At 39.1% G+C, this 23,689-nt stretch overlaps 1 protein-coding gene across 2 annotated transcripts in view; it reads right to left on the bottom strand.

The window, feature by feature from the left end:
• The window catches only part of Sod2 (superoxide dismutase 2), an 82,070-nt gene extending 58,702 nt beyond the window's left edge, over nt 1–23,368 (bottom strand). Inside the window, exons 1-2 of one of the 2 annotated variants that reach the window (XM_067136323.2) lie at nt 23,211–23,346; nt 2,035–2,119 (exon numbers count right to left, since the gene is read on the bottom strand). In XM_067136323.2, coding sequence (XP_066992424.1) covers nt 2,035–2,119; nt 23,211–23,220 — 95 coding nt within the window. In that variant the 5' untranslated portion in view covers nt 23,221–23,346. Of the gene's footprint in view, nt 1–2,034; nt 2,120–23,210 lie in introns of both variants that reach the window. The other variant, XM_067136325.2, reaches the window with a different exon arrangement.
• Nucleotides 23,369–23,689: the final 321 nt, after the last annotated feature.

The following is a 23,689-nucleotide window of genomic DNA, read 5'->3' as shown; positions in this document are numbered from 1 at the left end:
CAACGGGGAGAGATCGGGACTATGCAGGATGCTCCAACACCTCAAAACGCAGCATCTGAAGAGTACGAGCGGTGGGGGCGGCGGTATGTGGCTGCACATTGTCATGCAACAAAAGCACTCCTTCCGACAACAGACCTCTGTGTCTATTGCGAATTGCAGGTTTCAGCTTGTTTATCAGCATATCACTGTAATGTTTACTGTTTCCCCCTTTTCCGGGTAATGTTCCAGGATTGCCTCTTGAGAGTCCCAAAACACTGAGCATAACTTTTCCTGCAGAAGGTTGATTCTCAATTATTATTATTATTATTATTATTATTATTATTATTATTATTATTATTATTATTATTATTATTGACTGGGGATCCGGGATGCTTCCATTCCATGCTCTTACGTTTGCTCTCTGGTTTGAAGTGGAGAACCCATGTTTCATCTCCAGTGATGATCCGTTTCAGAAATGTTTCACCTCTGTTAGCATGACGGTCCAGTAGGTGCTGACAGATACACTGTTGCGCTTCTGCTCTTCATTGAGTTGTTTTGGAACCCATGTTGAACAGACTTTGTGAAAGTTCAGCCTGTTGTGCACAATTTCATATGCAGAACCATGGCTAACATGCATATGGTTTGCCATGTCATAAGCAATCACTCGCCTGTTAGTCAGGATCATATCACGCACTGTTCAATATTGGCATTGGTTATGGTTGCAAATGGACGCCCGGATCTTTCCTCATCCTTCATGCCCGAGTAACCCCTTTTCAACTGTTCAATCCAATCGCTGTGGCAAAATCTGGTCCCCATATTGTGCTGAAAGTCTTCTAAGACCATCTTTACGTCGCAACACCACAAGCTGTACTGATTTGATAATGCTGAAACCTACCATAGACTTAGACAACAGTGCCATCTAGTGGCTGGTGAGCACACAACGCCATTGAGCCAACCTAAAGACAATTAGAGCAAAATTGTAGTTACTCACTGACTTGCCTACGTATGTATGTACATCACAAGAAAATGGATGAACAGAATTTAATGAAAATCTCTATTTAAAATTGGGGAATAAGGCACTACACTTTAGGCTATAAATAATTTTATTCATGCCAAGTAAATGAAATGTCTTATTGCTTTTAGTGCCAGGATATCCCAGGACGGGCTCGGCTCGCCAGGTGCAGGTCTTTCTATTTGACTCCCGTAGGTGACCTGCGCGTCATGAAGAGGATGAAATGATGAAGACAACACATACACCCAGTCCCCATGCCAATGGAATTAACCAATTAAGGTTAAAATCCCTGACCCGGCCGGGAATCGAACCCGGGTCCCTCTGAACCGAAGGCCAGTACGCTGACCGTTCAGCCAACGAGTCAGACTTCATGCCAAGTAAAATGGTAGTTTAGGGGAAGGCCTTAGCTTTCTTTTTTTTTTTCCCCTTTCTTTTCACACAATTTACTTTATATCACACAGACACAGATAGGTCTTTTGACGATGATGGGATAGGAAAAGACTAGGAGAGAGAAGGAAGTGATCGTGGCTTTAATTAAGGTTCAGTCCCGGCATGTTCCTGGTGCCTAAAAATTATTTCTCAAATATCTGTCAAGTTAGTTATCCTATCGACAAATACTACATACCAAAAGTTATATAGTAGATAACTTCCAATTATGTCTTCACAAATTTTACCATAATGGCTACGATAACAGACATATTAATAAATTTAGACTTTTGTTACATAGTCCATATCAACGCAGACTCATGGGGAAATGGGCGGACAGAATTTAATGACAATCTGTGTGTAAATTCAGGGAATATAGCACTAGTATAGGCTGTAAATTTTCTTCATGCTGGCTGAAATGGTAGTTTAGGACGGCTAAAAATATATATATATATTATTACACGTTCTATAGATAAATACTAGTAACAAAAGTTACTAGAGAATACAATTTCCGATCATTTACGCCTTATAGGGATTTATCATACAGGGTATAACAGAGATATTCATGAACGAAGGCTTTTGTTGCTTAGTCCATATCAACACCAAGCATTGCTAACATTGAAATACTGTTCAATCTTGTTAACTGGCAAAGGTAGTGGTTTTTGTCATGACTGAAGGTGAAGAATCCTGTGGTCATCAGCCCTGCAAAGAAAAATTGTAAAGGTGACTATCAAAATGAGATAAAAGTCATGAAGGAACAACTGCTTGAAGAATAAGACAAGACGGAGTCATGAAAGGAGAAGGGCTTCCCTATACGTCAGATGCTCTAATATTACGGAGTCGGAAGAAAACTAAATGTGAAGGCTTACAATATCGAAAGCCCATAAAACTGATCAACAATAAAATTAGATTGACTACTGTTTGTTGTAATGTGCTTAGTCTCTTCTGCTGCCTCTTATCTCCAATAGAATGCATTACTGCTGCATGCTAAGGGAGTTACCTAACCAATTACAAAAGTCTGTCTGAATACTGACAGGAAGTTAGAACACAATTTTTTAGCTTGCAATTCCTCTGGTTCATACTTGTTCTGACAACTAATGGTATGTTGCATACTGGTTTATCATAGTATTCCAGCAATTCGATCCCTGCTATGAGGCGCTTAATGGAAATGAACACTTAATGGAAAACAGCAGAGCAGGGTTCACCGCTGTTTGTGGCCGAGTCATTCCAACTCTGGAACTTGGCACTATTAAAATGCCAGGATAGTACTGTTTGGAACAAGTGAGAAAATGCTGTTTTTCATTTGATAGAGCATTTCATATGACAGCATTGCTTTTAACCATAACATTCCAGTCAGTTAATATTGTATTCTGACAAGAATACTAGTATTATTAGTAATGATCTATGTCAAGTTCAGTTTAAAATTTGTCTGTGTGTTACAGCTGTAACAGTTCAAATCCCGTTACAAGATAATATCTGTATTATTATTATTATTATTATTATTGTATCATCATCATTATTATTATTATTATTATTATTATTGTATTATTATTATTATGTCCGTATTATTTTATCTGTGAGATTACTATTATTTTGTTATAATTATTATTCAATTCCATTATGCATTGCTTGTCGCTTGCGTATTTGTAATTGAGTGTATGCATATATACGTATATGTAGATTAACATTAAATACCTGTACAGTGAGAGTTTCGATATATCAGATGTGGATGTGACGTTATATTTTGCACTACTGGCGATTCTGCCAAGTCATGGCTACGTCATCGTGAGCTTTTAGTAATTCGCTCAGAGACTCAGCCGCCCCAGGGGATTTCACCATTACATGCAACGGTTTGAGGCGTTGTGGGAGTATGTCATTGTTATTTCTGGAGATTATGTAGCCGTGTCAACCAACGTCTATAAAAGGTGGAGGCATATTGTAGCGTCAGTCATTATTTAAACGGAAGCAGTACAGTGAAGAAGTCAAAATGGATAAGCGTCAGTCATTAGTTAAACGGAAGCTGAACAGTGAAGAAGTTGACGAGATGAAGAGGCCTCAGTCGGTCAGTCAACGAGTGTGAACGAGAGATGGAGAAGACTCAGTGAGCCATTAATCATTGGTCATTGAGAGAGTGAGGCCAAAGTTAGTTGGTCCATTACTTAGTTGAAGACACGGACGCAAGGGCTTACCATGGAGTCAGAGAGGGATACCACCTGCTATGAGGTAATACCATACTGACTTACAAAGAAGTCAGATGATATGGAGAAGAAGCAGTCACAAGGAAGTATCACCAAGTTAGGCGTGACATCTACAGTAAACACCAGATCAAAGGAATATGTCGTAATTACACTAAAAGTGTTGAAGGTACAGTCAAGTGAATCAGCGAGGGAAATATTTCGTATAAATTGTTAAATGTCCGGTCAAGAAGAATTCAAATTCATGCCTAGCTTTCTTTCAGTTGCAATGTCATAATTTCATACTCTCATCTGTTTTATTGCAACAAGACTCACTATTTTTTATATATGATTTAAAGAATATATTTTGTTCTATCAAACGAATTCATAGTAAAATATCTTAACCTCAAAATTAACGGGGAAACCGAACGCCAATCTCCTTTTCCCAGAACTTATATGGTATGTAGTCAAAAGTAAGCTTATTACCCCACACCCTGTTAGTTTTTAGTATTAAATATAGTTTCAAAGTGTCGACGCAACGTGGGACTCGAATAAATTCAGAATTTGTTCTGAATGACAGCATATCATAGGTTAATTTTGGGAAGAGTATGTGCATTTAAGCCAACAGAAATTATTACCGGTAAATGTCAGGAGTGTAATTTTGTGACATATATTTGTATTTTGGGAATATGTCAAGGGATTTGAAGAGGGAAATTAATTTGAGATTGCATACTATCACTAGTGAACCAAAGATGGACAAGGAAGACAATAACAAGTCAAGTGACGACGAGGTCATTGCTTCTGCGGACATCCAAGGTGAAATTCAGAGTAGGGAACAGGTGAATACGATGGAAGCTTCTGAGGTAATTCAGGAAAGTGCAGAAGTTGGGAAGCACACGGAAACTCAAAAAGAAGTTGCGGGCGGGATGAGCCAGGATCTTTTTAATTTGCTGATGGCCAAAATGGACGAGTTCGAGGAAATGATGAATAGGAGTTTCGAAAAGTGGGAGAAAAAGATTGATACTAGTAATGAAAATAATAATAAACAGATGGAAGAAGTGATTGGTAGCTGTAGCAAAATGGAAGAAAAGATTGATACTAGTAGTGAAAATAATAAAGGGATGGAAGATATGACTGGTAGTTGTAACGAAAATTTTAATGTGATCAATGAACAAATATCTAAGTTAGAAAATAAGTTAAATAAAGAGTATATTGACCTTAGAGGAGAAATGGAGTTGGATCAGAGCAATCTTCATATTCAGACCAAGAAAATCAAGGGAATATGTACAGAGGACAGTAGCAACATTGTACTGTTAAGTAATAAAATTTCGAGTAATCGGGAAGAAATTCATGAGGTAGTCGAGAAAAGATTGGACAAGATTTACAATGCAGTGGGGCAAGATATGAGGGAATGTGTCAGTAAGGTAGAAACGTTTGAAAAAGAGCTTGGGCAGGTCAGAGAACTAAAGAACAAGCAAGAAACTTTGTCGCAGAAGGTTACAGAGAAAGAGGAAAAATTACAGGAAGAATTGAGAATAATGAAAGAGAATGCGGAGAAAGTGGCGGAAGAAAAGGTTTTGAATTGCCAGAGGGTACTACGGCAAGAAATGAGAGGTCAGATTACAAGAGAAATAGTAGTAACGAGTGGTTTATACAATAGGGACCAGGATTTGCCTAAGTTTACTGGAAAACAATTTAATCCTATGGAATTTGTAACATTAGTTGAGAAAAGATTTGCAAGTTGAGGAATAATGTTACTGAATGGGAATACGTGCTGGAAATCTTGTCGAATGTTTTTATCGGTGAAAGTAAAATATGGTTTCGAGTGTACTGGGATAATATGTCTAATTTAGGAGAATTTAAAGACAATTTCACTGACAGGCTTTGGGAGGAATGCGTGGAAGGGCGCGCGCGCGAGAGAGAGCGCATGATGTCTGGGGAAAGTAGTATAGTAGAGAGAGGGGGGAAAATGTTAGCCGTGTATCAGAGGAGAGGTAGTGATCATGAGCAGAGGATTAGGAGTTATGTCGATGGTGATAGGGGTCAGATGAGTAACCAGAGAGAATCGGCAGAGGTAGTCGGATTTTTGAAGGGCGGAAAAAAGTCCATTCGACACTCCATGTCGTACGATGTCGGCATGTAAAAGATCTCTGGTGATACATTTGGTATTTACCCGACAAAATTAATTAAATCTCAGCCATAGACGCCCAAGAGAGATCCGGTTTACTCTAGGTCCGCTAGATGGCAGACAGAGTAAAACGGAACGTCGAAATTGACGAGCAGACAGCCAGATGGCGTCAAATCGAAATGTCTGCAAACGGTAGCTGAGGCCATACGATTATTATTATTATTATTATTATCGGAAGATGGGAGGCATATGGATTTGAGTTATGAGAGAGAGGGTCAGAAGAGTAACCAGATAGAATCGGAAGATGGGAGGCGTACGGATTTGAGTTATCAAAGAGACTGTGATAGTCTGAATATGAATGTTATCCAGGTGTCTTTATCGAGCCAGAGTATATCAGATTCACAGAGAATCGGGTAAGTTAAGTGGACAGGCAGAAGGTAGAAGTTGAACATGTATGTAGTATAAGTAGTTACGTAGTGAAAGTAGATTTAAGAGTATAGTGTGATTGTAACCTAAGTAATGTTAAGTGAGATATTTAAGTAGTGACGTAGTAGTAGATAATGAAGTAATTAATGGTAGCAGTAAGTAAGACGTAAGAAGTGATCTGTTAAAGTGATGTAAGTACTTGTAATACTGGGAATGTGATGTAAGTAGTGAGGTGGTAACTCCGATGATGGAAATTGTGAGATGAAGAAGGTAAGTGAAGGTATTATTAGATATTATAACAGCCGTTGGGTAAGTCATAGTGAGTAAAGAAGATGATAGCGGTACCAATCATAATTGAAGATAATTGTGAGTTTCAGCTATGCGCTGTACCAAATCTTGCGTATTCAGTTATCTTAGGAGCGGACGTGGTTGCGAATTATGGAAGTAGAATAGACTTTGATTTAGGTAGTGTGTGTTTGTTCTGGGAGGAAACTAGCAAAGAATTACGTGTTAATTATGATGGTCTGAGGTAAGTGTGTTGGTAACGTGTGTTCTTTAAAGATATATGAGAGGTAAGTGAAGGTGTTCCTAGTGAGAGGAAATGTGCTGAAGTGTGTCAGGTGTCTATAACGACCAGGATCTGAGGGATCGTCGGTATGAGGCAGTGACGTGAAGTAATTTGAGTGAATTACAGGAGGAGTAATTGTGTTCGATGTTAGGTAAGCATCGAGATGTATTTAGTGGTGAGGAAGAACACTTATATGAACATAAATTTGTTGTACATGACCATTCATCATTTGTGGGAGGTAAGTACCCCATTCAACTTAAAAATGCTAGTGAAGTCTAAGAACAAATAAACATTATGCTGGATTACGGAATAACTGAACCATCTTGTAGCCATGGTATTGATCCTTGAATTATTGTTGCCAGGAAGGATGTGATCTATTGAGATATATAAGTTTACAAGGGCAAAAATGATTCAGTTTGGGTGACAAGGTGCTACTCAGAGTTCCATTTTCATCATCTGCAGAGGCGGGAAATATGTTGAAGTTATTCTTTTGTATCAGGGGTATTTCACTTTTGTGAACCGTATCGGGGAGTGTGCATATTCTTATAAATTCAGGAAGGGGATATTGTCGGTATTTATAGTATTATATATGTAAAAAAGTACTTCACGTGAGATTTGTTGAGGTAAGAATAAGATGATTAATTTTTGTGAGAAACTGGCAAAATAAAACTAACATATATGAATTTGCGTGTGAACCAAGTGTCGTATTGGTGTATTGGAAGAATAAGTGCTACATTGTCATGTACTGTGTGACAAAGCGGAGAACAAGACATTGGACAGTTATCTGTGATGACAAAATGCAAGAAAAGTTCTCATATAAGTGAATTTTCACAAAATGTTTTGATGTGTAAAAAAAAAAAAATGTAGTATAATCAATTAAAAGTATTTGTATGTGTAATCAAGTGCTATACTCTTGTGAATTGTATGAGAGAGACAGAGAATGGGAAACTGGACAGTTATCTACGATGACAATGTGCGAGAAAAATTCTCGTACCTTTGATATTTTATAAAATGTATGGATGTAAAAAAAAAAAAAGTTGTATATTCATTTAAAGTGTTTATATGAGTCAGTGTTTTATATATATATATAATTTTGTTCATAAATCAATTGATTCTTTGTTCTTTGATTTATTTATGAGGGAGGCGAATTGTAACGGTTCAAATCCCGTTACAAGATATCTGTATTATTATTATTATTATTATTATTATTATTATTATTGTATCATTATTATTATTATTGTTATTATGTCCGTATTATTATTTTATCTGTGAGATTACTATTATTTTGTTATAATTATTATTCAATTCCATTATGCATTGCTTGTCGCTTGCGTATTTGTAATTGAGTGTATGCATATATACGTATATGTAGATTAACATTAAATACCTGAACAGTGAGAGTTTCGATATATCAGATGTGGATGTGACGACGTTATATTTTGCACTGGCGATTCTGCCAAGTCATGGCTACGTCATCGTGAGCTTTTAGTAATTCGCTCAGAGACTCAGCCGCCCCAGGGGATTTCACCATTACATGAAACGGTTTGAGGCGTTGTGGGAGTATGTCATTATTTCTGGAGATTACGTAGCCGTGTCAACCAACGTCTATAAAAGGTGGAGGCATATTGTAGCGTCAGTCATTATTTAAACGGAAGCAGTACAGTGAAGAAGTCAAAATGGATAAGCGTCAGTCATTAGTTAAACGGAAGCTGAACAGTGAAGAAGTCGACGAGATGAAGAGGCCTCAGTTGGTCAGTCAACGAGTGTGAACGAGAGATGGAGAAGACTCAGTGAGACATTAATCATTGGTCATTGAGAGAGTGAGGCCAAAGTTAGTTGGTCCATTACTTAGTTGAAGACACGGACGCAAGGGCTTACCATATAAATCCATCTCATTTAAGCACATTTAAATGCAATCTGTCTGGATTGAGATCAAATCCAAAACAATTTCAGAAAGTCAGCCCTCGTCCAACTACACAACCCAGCCTGGCACATAATAATTTACCTTCTCCATTTACATACGAAGATATGTCCAGTATTATTAAAAGAATTTGAGTCCACCAGAGAAGGCTTCAACCACTTCCAGCACATTCTCATGAGAAATATTACACAATAACAAAAATATTTTAGTATATTTGCTCTTAAGCATACAAAGCAGTGGTTCTAAAATGTATTTGGCCACGGACTCCTTTAAAGACCTCTTGCTGTCAGGACCCTCTAAATTTAACTTCAAGCTTAAGGTTAAAAATCTAAATAATGTTCATCACTGGTTTACAAAAGTTAAAACTATAAACAAATAAATGAAGCAACACATTTTAAAATATTTTCCTCGCCATTGGAGTATATCCTTATTCAACAAACCATAGACAATTACCGGTATGTAGTAGCTCTTGTACTTTTTAATGATACAAGTAACAAGTAACTAATTTCTCACCCCTCCCTTTACAAGGTTGAGTCTCTAACCACATTACACTGGGCTAGCCATAGCAAATTTCATTAGCAGAATTTTTCGGTCGCCCCTCATCATTTTGCATGGAAATAACATTTTCACTGGTTCACTGTTTGCCTCCATAGTGTAATGGTTAGTGTTATAAGTTGCCATCCTCTGGGCACAGGTTTGATTCCTGGGACTGCCAGAAATTTAAGAATGGCAGGAGGGCTGGTATGTAGTTGAAAAGGTACATGCAGCTCACCCCCATTGGGGGTGTGCCTGAAAAGAACTGCACCACCTCAGGATGTTGACATGAGTTTACTTACTGGTTCATTTATGTTTCTTCAGACCACTTCCAAGCCAGTCATAGAGAGAATTACGAAGATCTGGGTGGAGTGGAATGTCAGTTAGGTAAGTATGAGAATCTTATGGAAGAAAAAAGAAAATATACTATTGCAATTAAGCAGAATGAGGTTAGATTTTCTACACACAAGTGTACAATAAGCGAGAAATTTTGTATGGTGGGACTGTACCTTACTTAAGGCATAGTATCCTTCCTTCCCATTCCTAGCCCTCTCCTATCCCATCGTCACCGTAAGACCTATTTTCTGTGTTGATGTGACGTAAAGCAAATTGAGAAGAAGAAAAAAAACATTTAGGCCTACTCTCCCTCTTTGATACTGCTTTAAATATAATTCATGGCTTAAAAAGTTCATCCCCTAATCTATGGACAAATAATCTAAGAATACTAATGACTAAAAAAGGCAATGTCAAAAACATATCAGATGTAGGGTTTTTCAGGTGTTTGCTCTATAAACCAGCGTTTCATCCTAGGTCTGACACTAGACTCATCAGAGTGGGATGTGTCAGACCCTACCCACTGACTCAGAGCAAAGTTCATTAAACAGCATATCGTAGTTAAGTCTCCTAAGAACATTAACCTGCCGCTGATCAATTTTCTTCCCTCCTCCTTCATGAACAATTTAAGTGAGCACTTCGGACATACCATTAATTTCCTAAAATAATGTAAGGAGTTATTTGGTTCTTCTTCCGGGCTGAACTGTGTTATTTTCTGTACATTCTGTACAGTTTTCCAACGTTTCAAATACATTGCAGTATTCTTTGTTAAGGCAACTTAAATACCCCGACTCGATCCGAGGTAATAAGTCTCCCAAGCAGCAAACACACTACGAGAGTAGTTACTGATCTTGGCCTTATATATCCTACCCTCTGAGGCTGACATAAGCCCCTGGCTGTCTCATGAGAATTAGAATTAAATTAGAATAAAAATTAGAAGATCCGAAGACAACATAAGTTTAAACTGCCTGAGATTTGCTGATGACCTTGCTCTCCTGTCCCACAACGTTCAGGAAGCCCGAAAACAAGTAAAATCACTAAAGGAAATAGTGCACGGAGTATCCTTTGAAGACAGAAATCATGTTAACTACCCCCCTCCCCCACTCGTAAATACAATCACAATAGACAGGAAATGAAAATCATTGACAAATTTAAATATTTGGGAGAAATAACATATACACAAGAACGAAAGGGAGACATGGTATAATACAGTAAACTGACCAGCGCACAATATATCACCAACACAAAAAGAAATCTCAACAGCCACAAAATTAAAACTCTATAAAACAGTTACACAACCAGAAATAACATATGCAAGTGAAACCATTTTCGAAACAACTACCACTGTAGTCAGAATACACAAGATTGGAAGAAGAGGCATAAACAATAACTACTAAAATGGGCCCTGGAGACCAGCTTCTAATCAAACATTCTACAAGGAAATGGAACCGGTAATGAGCACAATCGAGAAGAAATGAATCTCATTCTATGGACATCATCTCAGGACACCAGAAAACAGGATCAGCATTTGCCTGGTGTCAAAATGGGAAACCACGGAAAACCATCTTCAGGGCTGCCCCAACAGTGGGGTTCGAACCCACTATCTGCCGGATGTAAGCTCACAGCCTGCGCACCCCAAACTGTACGGCCAACTCGCCTGGTAGTTGAGGAATGGTAACAATAAAGGAATGAGATGTGGAGAAGTACTGATATTGTCAAAAGAGTTAGATGGTATTACAGAGATCCAGTACCTCAATGAGAGGATTATAAAGGCAACAGTTCAACTAGGGAAAGAGAAACTGACGCTCATGCAAGTGTATGCCCCTCAGACAGGTTGCAGTCACAATGAAAAGAACAAGTTTCTCGAAGACCAAGAAGAGACCAGTGAAGAGAGGGCAATCGCCATCGGGGACCTCAACACACAGATCGGGGACAGACGGGAATGGCTATGAGAAGGTGATGGGACCACATGACCATGGGAGAAGGAATTCAGAAGGGGACCATATCCTGGACTTTCTGCACAAAAAACTGTTTGGTAGTACAAAACAGTTTGTTTAACAAACGAGTCAGTCACAGGATTACCTGTTACAGCTGGGATGGAATGATCAAGACAGTCAATGACTAAGGGATTACAGATAAAGAAAGAAGTAGACTTGTGACTGATGTCAAGGCGATTCCAAGTGAGAACCTCAATACCGACCACAGGTTATTAGTAGCAGATCTGAAAGATAATGTACCAAAGATAACTACCAGGAAATTACCTAAGATTAAGGTGTGGGAACTACAACAGATTGGAAAGAGGACAAACTATCAGGACCGCATAAGAGGCAACTGCCTACAGAAGAAGTGGAGAGAAGAGAAGTGAAAAGATTTAAAAACACCTTGATAAAAGAAGCAGTAGAGGTTTGCAGAAAGACAAGTGCAAGAGTAAGGGAAAGAGACACCCTGGTGGAATGAAAGGGTAAGATCGTAACATAACACAAAAAGAATGAGATAGACAGGAATTCAAGCCAGAATAGGCAACAGATGAGGGGAAGATCAGAGACCTTGGAAAAGTTTACTGGGACAAGAAGAAGAGTTAAAAGGGTAGTAAAAGAGAAGATAAAGTGCTGGGAGAAATTTACTAAAAATACTGGAGGAAGACAGCAGAGGCAATATGAAACAATTGTTCAGAATGATCAAAAACAAAAAGAATTCAGTTGAAACCATCAAAGCAATTGAGGATCCTAATGGAAACCTGGCCAGGAAAGAAGAGGACATCAGAAAGGTTCTGAGGAATCATTTTGATCCACCTACTGAACAGGACAAGAGCAGATCAGAGAACAAAAGAACCTGCTGTTTGAAACCTACATAGAGGAACCTCCCATTACATGGGCAGAAAAAGAAGCAGCCTGTAAGAAGATGCTGCAAGGGAAATCCCCACAAATCAATGAAGTCAGCACAGACATGACTAAAGTAGCAGGACTCCAAGGTTTTAAAGTGGCTACACAGGGTGCTCAACGCAGTTTGGAAAGATGACAAGATACCTACTGATCAGAGCAAGGGTGACATTATCCGCTTGTTTAAGAAAGAAAATTGCTGAAAATGCTCCACCTACCGGGGGGGAAAAACTCCTTTCTCACAGGCTTAAGATTCTTGACAAAATCTTAGAGACCAGATTGTGAATCATCTTAGAAACACAGAAGAGGAACAGTATAGCTTCAGGCCTAACAGACCTAATCTTCCAGTGTCTATATGTTAATGGAGAAATATTGGGAAAAAGGCAAAGATCTGTTTATGGTTTTCCTTGATATTGAGAAGGCATATGACAGCATTGCAAGAGAGAAGATATGGCAGTGCCTGAGAAAAAGTAATGTGCCAGAGGGACTGGTGAGAAAAGTTCAGTTGTATGGGCACTGTACGGTACCAGCTATGTGCAATTGGGTGATGGACATTCATCCTGGTTCCACACCAAAAGTGGAGTCCAGCAAGGCAGTGCACTATACCCATTACTGTTTATCACCATCATGGATGATATAATGAAGAACATCAAGAAAACCTCTGGTGAACTAAATGCAATGCCTTTCGCTGATGTTATGATCTGGGGGGAAAACTGAGGAACAAGTACAGTTGAGACTCAATGAATGGAAGGTTAAGTTCCAGGAATTCAATCTCAAGATAAGCAAACCCAAAACGGTACCGGTAGTGGTGGCAATACACAGAAGTACGACCAGCGAACATGACGCTAGGAAACCATCCACCAGAAAGTGTGGAAAACTTTACATACCTCAGCAGTGTAATATCTCGAGATACACTAGCCACAAAGGATGTGGCAAATAGAGTGCAGAAGTGCTCTCACTTTTACCAGCAAGTATGAACAATCCTCTGGGATCTCAAAGTACCAAAAAAAATCAAAGCTGGTGATGTTCTATCAGTACTTCATACCAATCTTAACCTGTTGAGTCATCAGTCCATAGACTGGTTTGATGCAGTTCTCCATGTCACACTATCATGTGCTAAACTTTTCATTTCTACATAATTGCATGCATCCTACATCTGCTTGTCATATTCATACCTTGGTCTACCCCTACCATTCTTACCACCTATACTTCCCTCAAAAACCAACTGCACAAGTCCTGAGTGTCTTAAGACGTGTCCTATCATTCTGTCTTCTTTTGGTAAAATTTAGCCAAATAGAATCAGTATCTCTTCATTCGTGATTCGATCTGTCCATCTCACCTTTAACATTCCTCTGTAACGCCACATTTCAAAAGCTTCTATCCTCTTCCTTTCTGAGATAGTTACTGTCCATGTTTCACTTCCATACAATGCCATGCTCCAGATGAGTCTTCAAAAACATCTTTCTAATTCCTATAGCAATGTTCGAAGTGAGCAAATCTCTTTTCTTAAGAAAGGCCTTCTTTGCTTGTGCCGGTCTGGATTTTATGTCTTCCTTACTTCTGCCATCGTTGGGTATTATACTACCCAAGTAACAATATTCATCTACTTCCTTAAGACTTCATTTCCTAATCTAATATCTCCATCATCTGACTTTGTTTGGCTGCACTCCATTACTTTTGTTTTGGACTTATTTATTTTCATCTTGCAGGCCTACTCTTTAGCCATGACTGCCCATACCATTCAGCAATTTCTCCAGATCTTCTGCAGTCTCAGATAAAATAACAATATCAGCAAATCTCAGGGTTTTGATTTTCTCTCCTTGCATTTGTGATTCCCTTCCCAAATTCCTCTTTGTTTTCCTTTACCACCTGTTCTATATAAACATTGAAAAGGAGGGGGGGGGAACAAACTGCAACCTTGCCTCACTCCTTTCTGGATTGCTGCTTCATTTTTATAGCCCTCGATTCTTACCACTGCAGACTGACTTTTATACAGAATGTAGATACTTCTTCGTTTAATAAATGTAAGAAATGTATTTCACTTTTATTGAATAGGTGGAATTGAAATAAATTTCTTACATTTCAATCAATCAATCACTACTGATCTGCATTTAGGGCAGTCGCCCAGGTGGCAGATTCCCTATCTACTGTTTTCCTAGCCTTTTCCTAAATGATCTAAAAGAAATTGGAAAATTATTGAACATCTCCCTTGGTAAGTTATTCCAATCCCTAACTCCCCTTCTTATAAACAAATATTTGCCCCAATTTGTCCTCTTGAATTCCAACTTTATCTTCATATTGTGATCTTTCCTACTTTTAAAGACACCACTCAAACTTATTCGTCTACTGATGTCCACCCACGCCATCTCTCCACTGACAGCTGGGAACATACCAAGCACGCATCAATTTTTGGGTAGTGAGACAAAGTCTCTCATAGTGCGTTGGCACTGCTGGTGGCTTCAAGTAGCCTACGCAGTGGCCTCCACGGTATGCACTAGCCATGCATCTTGGTAGGTGTGCTAGGTACCAACTGACGAACCCAACCTAGCACACGGGGGCGAAACGCAGGCAACCAGGAATGAGTTAGCCGGAAAATGTATAATGTCCTATAACGGACCATTTATATTGGTATTACATACCACTTAATCGAGCAGCTCGTCTCCTTTCTCCCAAGTCTTCCCAGCCCAAACTTGGCAACATTTTTGTAGCACTACTCTTTTGTCGGAAATCACCCAGAACAAATCGAGCTGCTTTTCTTTGGATTTTTTCCAGTTCTTGAATCAAGTAATCCTGGTGAGGGTCCCATACAATGGAACCATACTCTAGTTGGGGTCTTACCATAGACTTATATGCCCTCTCCTTTACATCCTTACAACTCCTAAATACCCTCATAACCATGTGCAGAGATCTGTACCCTTTATTAACAATCATATTTATGCGAATACCACAATGAAGGTCTTTTCTTATATTAACACCTAGGTACTTACAATGATCCCCAAAAGGAACTTTCACCCCATCAACACAGTAATTAAAACCGAGAGGACTTTTCCTATTTGTGAAACTCACAACCTGACTTAACTCTGAAAAGTGGTGGCAAACGGGCTCTGGTTAAGACGCAGCAGGTAGTTATGCTACATAGGTTCCAAAATGGGTAAAAAAAAAGTAAATAAATGCAATGTAAATTTTAATCTTATACCAGTTGTACAGTATAATATTATTTGCAGTAATTCCACATACTGTATATGAGTTGACTATGTTTGCAAGTACAGGTGATATTATAAGTAGAATTTGGTAGACAGTATAATTTTATTAAGGATGAGCTGTGTGTTTAATAGAAATAATAGTTAGCGTAAATTGTATAATATTGTATTCTAGGAAATTTTCTTCTTCTCTTGTTAATTTAAAATTTAGTGCTTGACAATAATGTATTTTAGTGTACCATTTGCCACCGAGGTAGACACCCCATTTGCAAATAAAGAGATTTTGATTCATCATCATACCATTGCCCACTGTCCATCTCACAACACTATCAAGGTCACCCTGCAGCCACTCACAATCTTGTAATCTACAAAATGACATCTGCAAACAGCCTTTTCTCCAATTCCACTTCTTTACACATATCATTGATATATATATATAAGAAAACAAAGGTCCAATGATACTGCCTTGAGGAATTCCTCTCTTAATTATTACAGGGTCAGATAAAGCTTCGCCTACTCTAATTCTTGTAGTTCTATTTTCTAGAAATATAGCAACCCATTCAATCACTCTTTTCTAGTCCGATAGCACTCATTTTTGCCAGTAGTCTTCCATGATCTACCCTATCAAATGCCTTAGATAGGTCAATCACAATACAGTCCATTTAGCCTCCTGAATCCATATCTGCTATATCTTGCTGAAATCCTACAAGCTGAGCTTCAGTTGAATAACCTTTCCTAAACCCAAAACCGCTTTCTGTCAAACCAGTTAATAATTTTGCAAACATGTCTAATATAATCAGAAAGAATGCTTTCCCAAAGCTTACATGGAATGCATGTCAAAATGACTGGCCTGTAATTTTTAGCTTTATGTCTATCGCCCTTTCCTTTATACACAGGGGCTACTATAGCAACTCTCCATTCATTTGGTATAGCTCCTTCAACCAAACAATCAAATAAGTATTTCAGAGATGGTACTATATCCCAACCCATTGCCTTTAGTATATCCCCAGAAATCTTATCAATTCCAGCTGCTTTTCTAGTTTTCAACTTTTGTATCTTACTCTAAATGTCATTGTTATCATATGTAAATTTTAATACTTCTTTAGTATTACTCATCTCCTCTATCTGGACATTATCCTTGTAACCAACAATCTTTACATACTTCTGACTGAATACATCTGCTTTCTGAAGATCCTTGCATACACACTCCCCTTGTTCATTAATGATTCCTGGAATGTCCTTTGAACCTCTTTCTGCCTTAAAGTACCTATACATACCCTTCCATTTTTCACTAAAATTTGTATGACCACCAATTATGCTTGCCATCATGTTATCCTTAGCTGACTTCTTTGCTAAATTTAATTTCCTAGTAAGTTCCTTCAATTTCTTACTTCCATAACCATTTCTAACTATTTTGTTCCAACCTGCACCTCCTCCTTAGTCTCTTTACTTCTCTGTTATAATATAGTGGATCTTTACCATTCCTTACCACCTTTAAAGGTACAAACCTATTTTCACATTCCTCAACAATTGCTTTAAACACATCTCAGAGTCTGTTTACATTTTTATTTACCATTTTCCAGCAATCAAAGTTACTTTTTAAAAACTCCCTCATGCCTGTTTTATCAGCCAAAATGTACTGCCTAATAGTCCTAATTTTAATACCTCCCTTTCTTTCACATTTATTTTTAATGACAAAACAGCTTTGTGATCACTAATACCATCTATTACTTCGGTTTCTCTATAGAGCTCATCTGGTTTTATCAGCAGCACATCCAAAATATTCTTCCCTCTAGTTGGTTCCATCACTTTCTGAATCAGCTGCCCTTCCCATATTAACTTATTTGCCATTTGTTGTTCATGCTTCCTGTCATTTGCATTACCTTCCCAATTGACATTTGGTAAATTTAGATCACCTGCTACTATAACATTCCTTTCCATATCATTTCCAACATAGCTGATTATCTTATCAAATAATTCTGAATCAGCATCAGCGCTATCCTTTCCCGGTCTGTACACTCCAAAGACATCAAGTTGCCTATTATCTTTAGAGATGAGCCTTACACCCAGAATTTCATGTTTTTCATCCTTAACTTTTTCGTAGCTTACAAATTCTTCTTTCACCAGAATGAATACTCCCCCTCCTACCATTCCTATCCTAACTGTACCATACACACTCCAGTTCCGTGAGAATATTTCTGCATCCATTATACCATTTCTCAGCCATGATTCAACTCCTATTACCATATCTGGTAAGTATATATCTATTAAATTACTTAATTCGATTCCTTTCTTTACAATGCTTCTACAGTTTAGCACTAACATTTTTATGTCATCCCTACTTGCTTTCCAGTTCCCTGTTCCATTAACACCACTCTCTAGGCCACCCCGTTTCCCTGAATGTACCTGCCTATAACCCTTCTAAACAAATTTCTTAACTTACATGTACATGTTTAAGTGAAGGCCATCTGAGTGCAGATCCCTGTCTCCTACCCAACTATTAGGATCTACCCAGTCTTACCATAAATACTGTCCCAACTTTTGAGGGTGGCTGTACTTCCGCCTGAATGAGGGAGCGGCTACAAAACCGGTATCATGAGGCATGAGTCATCGTTGGTTGAGCTGCAGAAGTGTACAGTTGTCAGTTTGAAGTTTTCAAGATGGAATGGGGGGAGTATGAGAATCGTGTGGCCGTGATAGCGTTACACAAGGTAGGGCAATCACCAGGGGAGATTTTCAAAACCCTCCAAAAGCTGAAAATTAGTAAGAAATTTGTTTACCGTACTATAAATAGATTTGTTGAGGTTGGAACTGTGAGAGATCGCCCGCGGCAAGGAAGACCACGCACAGTACGAACGCAGTGTTCTCCCTAGGATACTTTTAATGGGCGCACCACCCTGCCAGTTTTACAGACCGCCCGGCTAACATAACCTAGATAAGTGCTAGTTACATAATATAATAGGCCTACATACTGGAGTCATTGGATGCTCCAAATTAAAATGTAAATACTGTAAATCTGTCTATTTAAATCATAAATCTTCATAATTGTAAGCATAATTTGTATCACATCTGAGTTTAAATGTTTACGTTGACTACCACGTAGAGTCCTGCGCAAGTGGTGTCTGGATTAGCGTGGAATCACATGCGAGTCACAAAGCCGTAGGGGACTCCACAGCAACCGAGTGGTAAGCCCCTGTGTTACATGATTATGAAAGAACAGTAGAGTTCAAAATACTCGGTTGCGTCTTGTTTGTGATAACACTAAAATAATTCAATTTTGCAGTTAATGTTTAGACGTCTGATATTATTGCCAATGTGCTGAGGGGAATAAATTTTATCATATTCATTTTTTACCCGGCTACTCATTTCTGCCACCCGGCTGACAAAAATTTCTGCAGAGAACACTGCGAACGCCAGAACTCATCAAAGCAGTGGTGGCTCGTGTGCGTCGAAATCCGGTAAGGAGACAGTCAGTGATTGCTCGCAAGTTACCGATATCAAAAATGTCTATGTCTCGCACGTTAAGCATTGACCTGGGACTCCATGCTTACAAACGACATCTTCTGACGAATGAACTGAAGCGCCAGAGGCTTCTAAAATCAAAGCGCTTACTTAAACGTTACGCGGCTAATGGTCATCGTCGAATCCTATTTACGGATGAAAAGATTTTCAGTGTTGAGGAGACTTTCAACGCCCAAAATGACAGGGAAGCTGGTGAAAAGGCTCCAAGGATCCAGAGGGGTCATCATCCCTCATTAGTTATGGTGTGGTGGGGTGTGAGCTTCAAGAGCACAACGGAGCTCCATTTCTGTGAAAAGGGAGTCAAAACTTCAGCTAAAGTGTACCTGGAGACAGTGCTTGAGGGACTGGTCAAGAATCTCAACAACACCCTCTTCCATGGACGGAACTGGAGCTTCCAGCAGGACTCAGCCCCAGCGCACAAGGCACGGGCAACTCAGCAGTGGTTGGAGGCCAATGTTCCTGATTTCATTTCCACTTCAGATTGGCCGTCTGCAAGTCCAGATTAAAACCCTTTGGACTACAAATTGTGGTCCAAGCTCCAGAGATGGTTTGCAAGAAAAGACATTCCAATATTGAAAGCTTAAAGCAGTCTCTTAGGAAGGCAGTTGCAGAATTTCCAGTTGATGTGTTATGTAATGCCATTGATGAGTGGCCACAAAGACTTAAGGCCTGTGTGCGTGCAAAAGGTGGCCATTTTGAATAATTATTTGTGGTTATGGTTCATAATGCATCTATGTAACACTTGTTATTAGGATATTAAAATATCTCTAACCATTTTGTTACAATTTACTTAAACATTTGGGACAGTATTTATGGTAAGATTATGTAGAAATCTCACTCCCAGTTTTCCACGTACCCACTCCATAGTCTCATTTAAATCCCCACTTTCAATACGGATTTGCAATGATTTTCATTACTTATAATTCTTCGTTCTCGGTATCTGATCCCCATCACCTTCAGAATCTCAAATAGCTTGGTTCAATCAACATTATCAAATACCTTTTCAACATCTACAAATGCCATGTATGTGGGCTGTCCTTAATTCGATCCTCTAAGATCAGATGTAAAGCCAAGATTGCTTCACGTGTTCCTACATTTCTTCTGAAGCCAAACTGATCTCCCAATTCAGTTTCACCTTGTCTTTCCATTCTTCTGTAAATAATACGTGTTAAAATTTTGCAGGAATGAGATACTAAACTAATGGTGCGGTAGTTTTCACACTTGTCAGCAACCGTCTCTCTAGGGAATAGGTGTAACAACATTCTGCCAAAAATCGAAAGGCTTCTCCTGTCTCATACATCTTACACGCTAAATGGAATAACCTTGCCATGCTGGTTTCTCCTAAGGCAGTCAGTAATTCAGAGGGAATGTAGTCAATTCCAGGTGCCTTGTTTCTGTTCAGGTCTCTCAAAGCTGTCAAATTCTGACCTCAAAATTGGGTCTCCCATTTCAACAGCATCAAAAGCCTCTTCTTGTTCCAGAATCACATCATCTACGTCTTTACCTTGATACAACTGTTGGATATGTTCCTGCCATCTTTCTGTCTTGTCTCCATCTGAGCTCTTAATATTCATATACCTAGTTTTCCTTTCTCTGAAAGTTTCCTTGATGTTCTTGTATGTAGCATCTACCTTTCCTAGGACCATACAACCTTCAACATCCTTGCACTTCTTCAGCCATTCTTCCTTACTCGTTCTACACTTTCTATCCACTTCAATCTGCCTTCATTTTTTTCGTTCTTGTACTTTAGTCGTTCTCAATCAGGTCAAGTATCTCCTGAGTTATCTGTTGATTCTTAGTTGATCTTTCCTTTCTAACATTTCTTCACCAGCCTTACTGATCCCATTCTTCCTCTATTGTGTTTCTTTCAGCCTTTTAATTTAGGACTTGTGCAACATGTTCCTTGAAGCAGTCCCTACACTCTTTTCTTTCAATTTGTTTAGATACCATCTCCTTGCATTCCTTCCTTTCTCCAATTTCTTCAAATTCAGACGACATTTTATAATCTACAAGTTGTGGTCAGAGTCCACGTCTGCTCCTGGGAAAGTTTTGCAATCCAGCACCTGCTTTCTGAATCTCTGCCTAATCATAATAAAGGCTATTTGATAGTTTCCAGTGTCCCCAGGTCTCGCCCACGTATACAGCCATCGTTTGTGGCGTTTGAGTCAAGTATTAGCAAGGACTGAATTATGATCAGTGCAGAACTCAACCAGCCGACTTCCTCTTTTATTCCTTTGTCTCAATCTGAATTCTCCTACTGTATTACCTCCTCTTCCTTGGCCTACCATGGCATTCCAGTCTCCTATCACAATTAGATTCTAGTCACCTATTACATATTGTATTAAATCTTCTATCTCTTCACATATTATTTTGATTTCTTAATCTACTAAACTAGTAAACATATAGACCTGCACAATTGTGGTAGGCATTTGTTTGATGTATCTTGACAACAATAATCCTTTCACTATGCTGGTCGTAGTAGCTGACCGGCTGCCCCATTTTCTTATACATTATTAAACCAACTCCTGCATTTCTCCCCTGTCTGATTTTGTGTTGATAATTCTGCAGTCAACTGACAAAAAATCCTGCTCTTCCTGCCAACGTACTCATACCAACTACACCTAACTTTTCTATCCATGTCCATTTTCAGATTCTCTAACCTACCACAACGATTCAAACTTCTAACATTCCATGCTCCGACTCGCAGAATGTCAGTATCCATCTTTCTAATGATTACCCCCCCTCCCATGTAGTCCCCACTCTGAGATCTGAATGGGGGACTATTTTACCTCTGGAATATTTTACCCGGGAGGAAGCCATCATCAGCACATCATTCATACAGAGAGAGCTGCTTGTTCTCGGGAATTAGTTAAGACTGTAGTTTCCCGTTTCTTTCAACTGTGTAGCAGTATAAACACAGCTAAGCCATGATGAGTATTATTACAAGGACATATCAGTCAATAATCTAGACTGCCGCCCTTGCAACTTCCGAAAGACTGCTACCCCCCTTTCGAAGAACCATTAGTTAGTCTGGTCTCTCGACTGATACCCATCCGATATGGTTGATACCTGCGGCTCTGCAATCTACTTCTTTGGGACATGCAAGCCTCCCCACCGCGGCAAGGTCACATGGTTCGCAGGGGAGGAATCTTAACCTATGGTATTGAAACCTGCACTCGCGCTAAGGAGGACTCATCAAGGTTGCTGGCATCTGAGATGAAGTTCCTTCAGTCCAAAATTTTAAAACAAAACGGGACAAGGAATTACGTGGTCAGAAAGGCAGCTGGGATTGAGACATCATTGTTAGATCGGGTCAGCATATCCCGAATGAGGTGGTTTGGGCATGTAATAAGTATGGAGCCAACAAGGACAGCTTATGCTAACTTGGAGAGACCTGTGGTTGGAAAACGGATGGTGGGAAGACCAAGAACCCACTGGATGGACATTGCAGATCGGGGAGGGCCACTGGAAGACGTCATTAACAACAGAATGTATATCAACAGACAGAATGGAAGAGGTTCACCAACAGTACCTACCCGGAAAACTGGAATTGTAAAATAATAATGATGATAAAACTGACTTAAGTGGTCCAATGAGGGCCATAAAATGTAATCAAATAATAATTCGGCAGTGCTAATTCAATTGTAATTTGAACGTCCATCACACCCCTATGATGGACTGCCATTACTTGAAACATAAATGTTCAGAAATCTCCTAATTTAGGCAAACTCGTCAGATGATGCCGGACATTCCCCGAGATATACAAAGTTATTTTTAAATACGTGCCTGTCAATGTCGGTACAGAAATCAACCGTCTAAATTGAGAAATGTAAGTCAACTAAAGAAACCAGCACTCGTTTTCGATCGCTCGTGTGATAGCTGCCAAGCCCCTCCTCAAGTGCCAAAATTATCCTGTAATGTAATTATTGTGTCTCCTTAACAAAAGTATGCACTGCACTGTCCCTATCACCAGCCATAGGCTCATGGGACCTTCTGTCACCAATAAACAAATCCTACAAGTTCATAGTCTGATAACATTTTCCGAAATAACAATTTATATATTCCACTAAACAATTCTAATTCTAACCATTCAAATATTATAAGTTACCTGAGAACATAAGTCCATCTTCGTCCACAAGCAAGCATTTTGTGAAATCAAAATATGTACTCTCTATATATTACAGTTCTATCCCTTCACTCAAGTACTAACGCAGCCGGGCCTCCGCACCAACTCCGCACATATGATGTGCGAGAAAACGCACAGGGTTGCCCAACGTCGGAATTGGTCGGAAACGAGGAATATATATCAAAGAGTAATAGCACTGACCAAGGCCGACTTGATGCGACGCTCTAGCTAGCTTGTCTTGTCTTGTCTTGATCGTATAATTTGATGGGCTTCGCTTGGGAGCGGTATACCCAGCCACGAATCCTCGAAACAAACCCAAAAGATGGAGAAGATGAAAAAGAATATGTAAAATGTAAAAAAGGGAATACGGAATTCAACTACATATCTACCACACAGGAAAAGCACAAGGACACAAGGTACTAGACTTCACGCCAGAGTGACCGATACTTGGCGACTTCTAC

This window comes from Anabrus simplex, chromosome 1 (genome assembly GCF_040414725.1).
Source record: "Anabrus simplex isolate iqAnaSimp1 chromosome 1, ASM4041472v1, whole genome shotgun sequence".
Lineage (NCBI taxonomy): Eukaryota > Metazoa > Arthropoda > Insecta > Orthoptera > Tettigoniidae > Anabrus > Anabrus simplex.
Note: the sequence above shows the minus strand (reverse complement) of the source record. Positions and strands in the feature narration are given on the sequence as shown.